General features: G+C 38.7%; 2 protein-coding genes across 2 annotated transcripts; one reads left to right on the forward strand and one right to left on the reverse strand.

Moving 5' to 3' along the window:
- Positions 1–829: 829 nt before the first annotated feature.
- Positions 830–1,659, forward strand: LOC121519677 (C-C motif chemokine 2-like). Its single transcript, XM_041802488.1, has 3 exons — positions 830–986; positions 1,123–1,231; positions 1,343–1,659. The coding sequence occupies exons 1-3, from the start codon at positions 842–844 to the stop codon at positions 1,476–1,478; spliced, it is 390 nt and encodes a 129-aa protein (XP_041658422.1). The 5' UTR covers positions 830–841; the 3' UTR covers positions 1,479–1,659.
- A 7,683-nt stretch (positions 1,660–9,342) lies between these two features.
- LOC121519819 (eotaxin-like) lies at positions 9,343–10,536 on the reverse strand. The gene is made up of 3 exons (XM_041802820.1): positions 10,320–10,536; positions 10,108–10,222; positions 9,343–9,851 (listed from the first exon to the last, which is right to left on the reverse strand). The coding sequence occupies exons 1-3, from the start codon at positions 10,384–10,386 to the stop codon at positions 9,596–9,598; spliced, it is 438 nt and encodes a 145-aa protein (XP_041658754.1). The 5' UTR covers positions 10,387–10,536; the 3' UTR covers positions 9,343–9,595.
- Positions 10,537–11,214: the final 678 nt, after the last annotated feature.

An 11,214-nucleotide genomic window follows, 5' to 3' on the forward strand; every position in this document is an offset into this window, starting at 1 on the left:
GATGTTATGTTATGACATAAAAACGGATAGAATGTGAAATATAAAAGTTTGAAGTCTATATTTGTTCTCCTTTTCTTTAAGAAAAATCCCAACAGCATTTTAATTCAGTGCAGCAAATGTGTGTGTAAGAGAGTGAGAGAGACAGCCGTGAAATAAATCAGCCTAAATTTCAGGTCAAATCAAAAGGATTCCTTCCATGAATGACAGACCATGTAACAACCAACCTCGTGTGTTTCAATGGAACAAAAAGAACCATGGTTTTTCATATCCATGCACAGCCTGTGTGCATCTGTGTATGCTGAGTGTGTTAAGTTCCGTGCATTCAACTGTCATTACTCATGGTGAGGGGAAAGTTTTTTTTTTCTACCTCTGCATGAACTGGTGGTTGCAGAAAAGAGTATGCTAGCACTAGTAACACAAAGAAACCTCAAAAACCTTACAGTAGAAAGTTTCTGTAGTAGAAAGAGAGGCTCATAATAGACTTGAATTAAAAGAAAGAAGTTACAAACTAATGTTTAATGTTTACCCTCTGTGTTTCTATAAGGTACGTTTAGAACAGATTTGTGTAGAAAGGACTAATGCAGATTCCTTGACCCTTTTTAAAGTCCTGCTGCAGAACAAGAGAGCAGGTATTTTTCCATGCATCGATGTATATTCTCACAAAAGGCTTTGAATATGCAAGACTTCATCCCCCAGTAGTGGAAAACATATCAACACCCTCAGACCACCGGAAATTAGTGAGTAGAGGGGCGAGGATCACGCTTGGAGGAAATATGAGCGCTACTTTCCACCGCTGCTGATCTGTGGGTGCATCATGCTAAGACTTGCAGCGTGCATAATCATGTCATCAGTGTCGGTGGGCTTTAAAAGGACTAGCAGTGTAGACTCTCTTTCATTTCTAATACAAAGACGCACAATGACAAGTCTGAACATATTTGTCTTGCTATTTCTTGGAACCATCATGCTGTCCACAGCCTCAGCTGGAGGTAAGATCATTATGAAGATTTTCAAAGTCTTTGTTTTACTTATTTTGGTGACATGTTATTAATTATGTGGTGTATTATTCTATCTATGACTCTGAAAATGTGTTGATGCTAACAAAAGCTATTTTTTTTTTTAAAGGTGGCACAGCAAGTTGTTGCCGAGCACTTACATCCACTCAACTCCACCGAGATCGACTACAGAGTTACTACAAACAGCACAAGTCAACATGCCCTATCGACGCAGTTGTGTAAGTCTGAATTTCAGCATAAAACTAGATATTTTTTTCTTTATTCAAAAATAGTTAACTGACTGTATTTTTTGCTGGAATTTTGAATAGGTTTACCACTGTGTTTGGTAGGAGGATCTGCTCTGACCCCAGACGAATGTGGACAAAGACCAGCATGGCCTACCTGGATGGGAAGAACAGCGTCCTACATGGACACCACCGGGCAAACAACTTCCATCCTAACACAGAAAGACCACACTTAAATTAGTCTAAATAAAAGGAAATGTTATGATCAGTTTGATTTATACAGACTCTGAATGTTGTCTTATTTTTCTTACCTCATTCTTGTGAAGCTGAGATTTTTTAAGGATTTATCAGTTTTAATGATCAGATCGAATGTAAATATTTGAACTATGTGTTTCTGTTATTGTACAATGACGCTCAGTGACTTTATATATTAAATGGTCTCAATGTTAAGGCTGCTTTCTGTTGGTTGTCAATTGACTACATCTAGATGCATCATCTGCTCTTTGTTCTCCCTATTTCACCTCTTTATGTCTTTTATATTCACTTAAGGTCACACAACACACACTAACCATGACTACACTTTTGAGTGAGCTCATTCTGCTCTCAGCACAGAGACAGATTAGAGGGATTCTTGTGCCAGACGGCATCCAAAGAATCTCATAGGATATTAAGAAAGTGAGCACTGAGATTTAATTGCATTAAAAAAAGACGTACCAGACAGTAGAAATATTTAAAACATCTCTGAAACTTCAGTAGAAGTATGTGATGTGATCAGCCATACATCAGTATCAAAAGTGAAAGTATTCAGCAAAAGTCAACGTCTCCTTGGACAGCAAAACTGCCAGAAAGGCACAGGTTAATTTGTTGTACCTCCTAGGAAGGCTGATGTACAACTGTTAAAGGAAATCAGTCCACTACTAGACTACTGAAATGCCTGATCCTGCAGTCACTTGGCTGACATCTCTAGAGCAGGTTGCAGAAAATGCTCCTAACACTGAGCTTTAGTTATTTCAAACCAGCATCTAGACAACCCATCTGGATTTTGTTTAAAAAAACATAATCTTTACTTATCGTCAAAAGTGATGCTATGATGCACTCCATAATGTTGAAAACAACAACATAAAACTCCCAACTCACAGTGAAATACAACTCAGACATTTCAGTCAAAAAGCTTTAGTTGTTCCAGGATTACATACCTGACCCAGTTATATCCACCATGTTTGGAAATTATTATGCGAATGATATTTTGCTCTGATTTTCTTAAAGAGTTGATGCAAATGACAGTCAGTATAATTTTCAAGTCATCAACCGTTAGAGCATAATTCAGATTTTAGATTTTTCAAAAAAAAAAAAAAAAAAAAAAACTCAAAAATGCACTGTTCCAAATTTTTATTCACAACAGAGTTTCAGAACATTTTATAGGTTGGAAAGAACAGAAAATGGTCATTTGTTGAATTTGCAGTATTAGGAGGTCATATTTACTGAAATCAAAAGCTATTTAAACAAAAAACATCTTAACAGGCCAAATTACATGTTAACATAGGACCCGTCATTGATATCACCTTCACAATTCTTGTGCTCTTCCCAGAGCTGCTGTTTTGATGTGAACTGCCTCCCACCCTCATAGATCTTTAGCTTGAGGATGCTCCAAAGGTTCTCAATAGGGTTGAGGTCAGGGGAGGATGGGGGCCACACCATGAGTTTCTCTCCTGTTATGCCCATAGCAGCCAATGGCAAAGAGGTATTCTATGTAGCATGAGATGGTGCATTGTCATGCATGAAGGTAATTTTGCTATGGAAGGCATGATTCTTCTTTTTGTACCATGGATAAAAGTGGTCAATCAGAAACTCTATATACTTTTTCACACCTTCAGGGACCCTAAGGGGCCTACCAGCTCTTTCCTCATGATTCCAGCCCAAACATGACTCCGCCACCACGTCGCAGCCTTGTTGGGACATAGTGGCCAACCACTAACCATCCACTACTCCTCCATCTGGACCATCCAGGCTGGCACGGCACTCATCAGTAAACAAGACTGTTTGAAAATTAGTTTTCATGTATTTCTGGGCCCACTGCAACCATTTCTGCTTGTGAGCACTGGTTAGGGGTGGCTGAATAGTAGGTTTATGCATGACTGCAAGCCTCTGGAGGATCCTACACATTCAGGTTGGTGGGACTCCAGAGGCACCAGCAGCTTCAAATACCTGCTTGCTGCTTTGTGATGGCATTTTAGCAGCTGCTCGCTCAATCCGATGAATTTGTCCGTCAGAAACCTTCATCATCATGCCTTTATCTGCAAAAAAACCAAACTAGATTTTGCATCATGTAATGAACATCTTGCAGACGAACACACCACAAATTACTTATGGCCACATGCATGAGACAACCACACAACTAGGGCCAATCTCTTTGTTTTAGGTACTGTCAGCAACAACATTTCAAAAAACTAGGATAACATAAAAATGCATTGGCATTTGCAACAGACTGACCTTGTATATTATATCAAAACCAACACCAACTGCTAGGATAAAAAGCTTGAGCCAAAACCTTATAAACTGAAAAGAACAGAGAAATCTGCAACACAAAACACACAAATGCCATTGTGGTCACTGCGGTTGCTTATGTATGCTGACAATGACTTGGCACAATCTAAGAGCATTAAAACAATATGATACGCCCTACTAGGAAGCAACATTCAACACAAACACCAGGGTTTGAGCAGTTTTCTAACTAAAAATGCTGAGCTTTTTTTTACCCAGTTTGGAGAGGTAAACTATATATGTATGTATACATGCACACAGTACCTTATCACATAGTATGCTATAATTTTAATATACAAATAAAGTTTGTTAACCATATGAACCCACTGATCCATCTCTAATCACACACAACCTTTAAAGGGCAATAATGAAACATACTTAAAGCCACTGAATTAAATGTCAGCCCCGACCCTTATTAATAAAACTTCACGGCTGAGTCACTCCCTGTCTTTTCAGTCTGATTAATCTGGTTTTAAGTTCCACTTCTTGTCATGGCTATGGTGTATCATGGTGGGCTTCAGACTGACCATGGTGGAAATTTTGGGGACTTCCACTCAACATGTTTCCATCTACTGGTGGTGTTAACAGTACAGGGTGTGATTAGGGACTGTGAAACAAAGTGTTGCAACATGTGGGAAGAAAGAGAAAGTACATTTCAGTATCTGTGTGTGTCTGTGGTAGGGTTATTGAATGCATACTCAAACCACAGTGCAATGGTTTTTCCCCCCACCCATCGGCTAAACTAATGGCCCACCATTGTTGCTGTGTATATGCTGTTCAGCCCACAAGAATAAATTAAAATGTATTTTAAACTTTAGAGTTAACCCACAGCTGCACTGCATCTTCACATGGTGGTTATTTCCCCCTCAGAATCCAAAAACTACGATTTTATCATTATGCTTCATGTTGGAAATTGTTATCAGTGGGAACCAGACAGACAGTTTTCATCTAAATTCTCCTCAAATGGAGAGCTGCTTGATTTTCAGGGCTAGTGAAAATTTTAAGGAACCTCAAGCCATGTTTAAAAGCATACCATGTATAAAGGCAACACATTACATGAATCTAGCTTTAAAAAATAAACAGCCAGCGTTAAGCCTGACATGCCAGATAGATGGCCTCATACGGGCTGTAACTGACATCTTTCTGGGCAAATCCTAGTCGTTGTTTGGGAGCAGCAGAACCTTTCTTCGGATGAACGCTCTATATTTTCTGTTCATTACAGGCCAGTCAAAGCCACAAGATAAATGACATAGTGCTCTGGAGAATAAGCCTAATAACACAAGCTCAGAAGGTAACCGCTACTATCAGTGGAGCCAGTTGGTGAATGAAATTCATGCTGAAGCCAGTCAGTAGAAGAGCAATGGCATCTTTCCCCCAAAGAAAGCATTCAGGGCAGGTTTTTAAAATAAAGAAATATCCAGTTCTGATAAAACTGCCACTATAGCTACATCCCTGTTAACCTTTAAGTGGTGGAAGCTTGCAGTCCAACCAGATCATGCCGCTACCATTGGGTTCTCATCAAATAATGCTGATTGGTCCATCCATTCTTAGATTGGGCACAAATTTAAGACTGAAGCTTTTGAAGATGGATCTGCCTGATGATAAACATGTAATCTGTAATCATGTAATCTTTCATTCAATTTAGATCTTACAAAACTGTTTGCTAAGTAATGTAACCCAACAAGCTAACATTTTTGTTAGCTTAGATTTTAACCAATAGCCTACCTGTCTTACGTGACTGTTAGCTAGTTCATATCACCCAGAAGCAAACAAGCTAAGGAACATAACAGCAATAAATTCATGCCCTCCCCATCATGTTACATATTCAAGCTAGCTTGGAAGCTAGCTTGGAAGGTACTGGTTGTTGACGTATGGTGTTGTAGCTCTTAAGTGTGTTAAGTGTGAAGTAACTTAAATCTTTTTCTGGTGACCCACTATTTACAAGGTTCAAGCCATCAAGACCCAACATCTTTGTTTTTATGCTAACGGCTGGTGTTAGCTTTGATAATGTTAACTCCAGACTCAATCTGGCCCTGACCTAGCTCCTTCTGTTTTACAATCCTGGAACAATGTGTTTCTTCTTATTAGCAAAGCATCAATAACTGTGACGTTAGCTCTTTTGCCAGTGGCTGGTAGAGCCTTGTTGTTGTGTGTTTTATTTTGTTGAAAAGGGTCGGTGTTATAGGGCAGAGCACCTCATGTGGCTATAATGTGTATCATAAAATTAAACTCATTTGGTGACCCCCAGAAGGAAGGCTGCTCCAGTGCAAATTGTAGATTGTAGATATTTTTTGGTATCCTGTTGATGTGTTCAAATACAGTAACCTTTACTACACTCTATATTTTAGTCAAATCAGTACTGCACTGCTAGTACAGTAGGTTCTTACCAATACAGCTGGAGACTGTGATTCAAGTTGCTTTGCCATGTTTGCAAAGGATAGTGGGTCTTCCTCAGCTCAACTTTGAGCTATGTTAGCCCAGTCCTCAAGTAATTTACGTAGCTGTGGTCACAATAGTCATTCGCCATTGATCATTACACATCTGTGAGACTCGTGGGAATATTCAAATGCTTTGGCTTTGTTCAAGTGGTGGGAAAAAACATTCTGAATGTCTACCAATAATCAGCAATCAAATAAGATGAAGTCAGAAGCTGTGTGGTGCAGAGAACGGTGAGTGAGATTGCATTTCCCTCTTGACAGGTTAACCACAAAGAACATATCCTGTGTATGAACACATCCTCCCACCCACACATTCTTACACATACACCCATCTGAAGTCACAGGAAATGTCCAACCATATCCCCAGTAAGAAGATTTATTATTCAATGCAGTGATGCTTATGTGTTTCAAATTCATGCACAGTGGTGAAGGGGTTGGTGCTGTCACTTTGGCAAGAAAGTTCTTGGTTCAAATCCCCATCGTCCCTGTGCACATGTGAGCTCTCTCCTGGTACTCTGGCTTCTTCTCTAGATACAGGATGGTTCTGTGTTGAGTAAACTAGCCCCTCCCATTCCATACAGCCCTGAATGTCTCTGAGTATATTGCAGAAGCCCACAAACATGGTTAGGGTTTTGGCCCTGTAGCTGTAACCCTACTTGTTTGCTTTCTCATGTAAACCCATGCATCATCTTTCTTTTAATGAAATAAAATCCCTTTGACTTGTAATTCTGCATGTAACTGTAAGACAATGAAAACACAGAATGCGTCCAACAGTTGGAATTTTTGTAAAATAAAGCCTCAGTTAAAAAAATGACATGCACAAGTCCTTCCTACAAACTGCTCAGTTTTGTTATTGTTACACTATTATACGGGGCATGTATCATAGTGATATTTGCTTTAAAATGGATAACATTTCAAACTCAACTTTATATATATATATATATATATATATATATATATATATATATATATATATATATACAAAACAGTGAGTTTAAATGCTTCAAAATTTTATTATTGGTCTGTCAGAGGTGCTGGGATGTTTTTATTTAGTTATTGCCAAAAGAGGCACTGAGCTGACAGGAAATCATTTCAGATGGTATCACTATGAGCACCTGTCACATTACAGTTATACTGCCGGCTATCAAAAATGCTTAATTAGAAAAGCTTTTTGAAATATATTTACTTGTATGCTTTCAGCTGCAGATGTATAAAGTGCATTTAAGGTTGATCACTCTGCAATACTGCTTCAGTGCTTTGTGTTGTATTTAGTTTTCTAAGAATAAAGGAAAAGTCCCCTCCATGTCTTATCTGATGAATGACCGCAAACAGGCAGAAAGACGCTCAGATGGGTATGCAGGAAGTGGTTTTAGTTTCATGGTGCCACCTGGTTTCATGTAAAACCAAAGAGAAAGACAATCATGTCAGTGCTATTATTTCACCACTTACTTTACTAGTAGACTCTTATATACTTCGTGGAAATACGAGCGCTGTTCTTTTTTAATCAGTGTTTTCTTGTGTCTAAATGCGTCTTTTTGCCATGGAAAACCTTTAGTAAATTATTAGCTGCAAGCACTCAAGCTACAACTGAAAATTTTAAAAGAGCACACAGATTTAGAAAAGGTTGTTTAAAACTCTCCATTCGGCCCAGTCCTCTTTGTTCTGAGATATAGACTATGGACTACATTGCAACATGACTCTGAGCACTCAGAGTCTTTTTGTTTGTTTGTTTGTTTAATTTTTTCTCGTGTAGTGCTTCCTACTTACTCCTAATCCTTGAATACCTGCAGTGGATGGATAAACAAAATTGTGCTTCCTTTGACAAATAAAAAAAATGATAAATTTTGTGATATTTTGGATGAAAATGTCATGTTGACCACGGTGACTAAACCCTAATACAACAAATTAACTATGTGAATTTGCTATGTTAAACTATATGTATAGTTTTATTTCAATTATAAAATGGCTGATGGAGAAATGGTGTTTGACTACAGGCTATAATATATTATTTTTGGTGGTGCTTAATTTATATTAGCACAGCATGTCAGGATCAACTGTTGTGTGTTACACAGAAATGTACAGGGGGTTTCTGTGGTGTTCTGTGTGTGCGTCATAGTTTGTTGGAAGGATGTTGTGATGTGTGTACTTACAAAGACATCAGTTTGATTAAATCAGTAGAGAGTTTGTGTGTTTGTAAGTATCTTAATGATGGTTGCAACCATGGAGTCAGAGTCCAAACAGGACTTAATTTATCATAATGCTGACCAGTGTTGGGAGTAACTCATTACTAAGTTACATGTTATTGTTACTTGTTACTTTTACAGCCGACAACTCAGTGATAAAGGATAGCAAACATCCATTTCAGTGGACTAGGTGACCGGACCATAGGCACAGCAGCACTCTGGGAGAAAGAACAGTGGTGCTGCAGAGACACAAACCTGCAGTCACTGAAATGTACACACAAACTTTGGCTGAGCGCTCGAGCGTGAGCTCTATAAGCTCATGAAGTACCAAGTTAAACCACACACTTTGGCTAAACTAGTTTCCAGAGAGCTGGTCGCTACAAACCCAGCTAATGAAAATAGAGGCAGAAATGGGTGGCAAATGAGGTAAGATGGGATGTAAAAATAGTAATTATGGGTTAAAAGTGGACCGGAAAGGTGGTAAAATGGGATTTGACAGGACCCAACTCCTGTATGACAGCCAGATCCTCTTTATTCATTTTTGTTGGTGTTACAGACCTAAAAGGCCTAAGAGGTACATAAAGAAGACGTTCTGAATCAGAAAGACCAGCTCTTACTATTACTAAATGATCTGGACCACTAAAATGAGATGAACTCTCATCAGGCTGGACTGACTGAAATGCGAGATGTGGGTTCTCTGCACCAAACCAAACCAGACCATTTGAGGAAATGCTAATGTCCTAAAGTGTCTCTTTTGTTCATCTGTGTTGGCTTCCTGTGTGTTCTTTGTTTGAGTGTAAACCCACTCCAAGCCATCAAACCACTCAAATTCCTTGCATTGTATGTGTTATTATACAGTATTATTTAATTTTTTTATGACAACATGATATGGACATAATGTTTACTAAAAAATCAGACTCAGACTTACTTTAATCAATTCTGTGTATTTTATTATTAAATCTCTTGAACAGATAAATGAAATTGCTGTAGATTTACATGCACACATTCATAACAATAAGCTTGAGTTAACATATATATTCTAAAATAAACTGTATATGATGTGATCAATAAAATAATATATATAAAGTCTGCTGTTTCTGCTGTGTAAAGTGTCTTTGCTACTGAAACTTCAGATCAGGACAAGTCCAATGAGAGAGAGGAATACTTTTTGACTGTGTTAACCATCTTCTGATTCCTCACACACATTTTCTCTGACCATTCCTTCCTCCTTTGCACCTTTTCCCCTGTCCTCTTCTCCCAGTCCTGTTTTTCTTCTGTTTGGCCTTCTGTGGTGCATCGGCTGATGCTGGTGTGATATCTGCAGACCCGTCTTCCTCACTCTGTGTCTCCTGGAGCAATGCTTTTGTCTCCCTGTCCACTTTCTGCATGGCTCTTTTAGCCCAGCCACTGTCAGGGTCAGAGCAAAGCGTTGTTCCTTTTTTTGTCTGAAACCTGCAAACAATTTTAGAATTGTTAATGAAATTGTAATTACTTGTTATATGACATTTATTTGAATAATTAGTCAATTCTAAGGAAAATAACACGCTTTACTGGGATCAAGCCATGATGATAATCATTATAATTCAGATTCAAAAAGGATTCTTTAGCGTAGTGGTTCTCAACTGGTGGGTCAGAACCCAAAAAAGATGAAGCTATTTTCAACAGATCAAAAGATAAAAACTAACAAACAAATATAAATAATACTTACAATACAGCTCTGATTGGACAAATGCCCCCAGACTGAATGGTGTAGTTCATAACTCGCTTTACTGGGATTTTGGTGGTGGACCATACCTCACAGCAGTTTGTCACTGGTCCAGGGACTAAACATGATGGTCGAGGAGAGAAAGATTAATACATTTCATTTACCCTGACAGATTCTCAGTCATAACTTTCATAAAGGTCTTTGGCAGTACTCACCTGCATTGACCAGGCTGATCCAGGTGATAAGGCAGAAAAGAGCGACGGACACCAGGCTGAATCTCATCTTTAAAGTGAAAAGCTTTTTATCTATGTATCTATGAGGATAATTGTTTTCAATCAGGATCAGCTTGGGCTGTCTGCTTCTCTAGTTGTCAGAGTTCCCTCCGTCTTTCTGATCAATCAAGTTGAGATCTTGTCTCTTTTAAAACCCTACCCCTTCCGCCTCTCCCCCTGCTTCTTAACAGAGACGACTGAGGGGAAATAATTAGTTCACCTTTCACAAACCAGAATGAGAAACGGACCCCCCACCACAGACCTGCCCACATCTCAACCTTTACAGCTGAAGCATCACTCAAAAGTACAAACCGTCATAGAGGGTTTATGTGTGTGCTCACATAGCAACACTTTCCTTTACACCACCCCTGAAAGCCACAATGAGCCTCGACTTTTAGTCACTGCTAGTAACAAAATGTGTTTTAGCTGAAAGGTGAGTTTAGCTCTAAGTAAACGTTCATAGTAGAATGGCTTGACCACATTCAATTCATATAAACTATTAAAAGAGAGTGAGTGAAAGTGAAAGTTCAATCACACTTGGTTCAACAGCACTGTGTACCTTCACAGGTAGTATAAGATATTTCAGGCTTTCTCGCAGCATTCAAAGGTGTTAAGAGACTGTCAGATAACATGTAACTTGTTGCAAATGTTTAATTCTGGGGTGGTTTAATGCACAAGCTAGAAAAGGCTGCAGGCGAGGGGCTCCATGTGTACTTGGCTTCTAGACTGGCTCAGAATCAGAATTGGGTTTTATCTCCAAGTACATTTCCACATACAAGGAATGTGACTTGGTGTTTTTGGTGCAGAACATATGATGTAGAAGAAGAATACAAATATG

The sequence above is a fragment of the Cheilinus undulatus genome, linkage group 13, assembly GCF_018320785.1.
Source record: "Cheilinus undulatus linkage group 13, ASM1832078v1, whole genome shotgun sequence".
Taxonomy (NCBI): domain Eukaryota; kingdom Metazoa; phylum Chordata; class Actinopteri; order Labriformes; family Labridae; genus Cheilinus; species Cheilinus undulatus.

Coding starts and splice junctions, on each gene's coding strand:
- LOC121519677 (XM_041802488.1), top strand. CDS start 842: ATGTCATCAGTGTCGGTGGGCTTTAAAAGGACTAGCAGTGTAGACTCT. Junction 987..1,122: donor GTCCACAGCCTCAGCTGGAG/GTAAGATCATTA, acceptor TTTTTTTTAAAG/GTGGCACAGCAAGTTGTTGC. Junction 1,232..1,342: donor TGCCCTATCGACGCAGTTGT/GTAAGTCTGAAT, acceptor TGTGTTTGGTAG/GAGGATCTGCTCTGACCCCA.
- LOC121519819 (XM_041802820.1), bottom strand. CDS start 10,386: ATGAGATTCAGCCTGGTGTCCGTCGCTCTTTTCTGCCTTATCACCTGG. Junction 10,223..10,319: donor GATCAGCCTGGTCAATGCAG/GTGAGTACTGCC, acceptor CATCATGTTTAG/TCCCTGGACCAGTGACAAAC. Junction 9,852..10,107: donor TGTCCAATCAGAGCTGTATT/GTAAGTATTATT, acceptor AATTGTTTGCAG/GTTTCAGACAAAAAAAGGAA.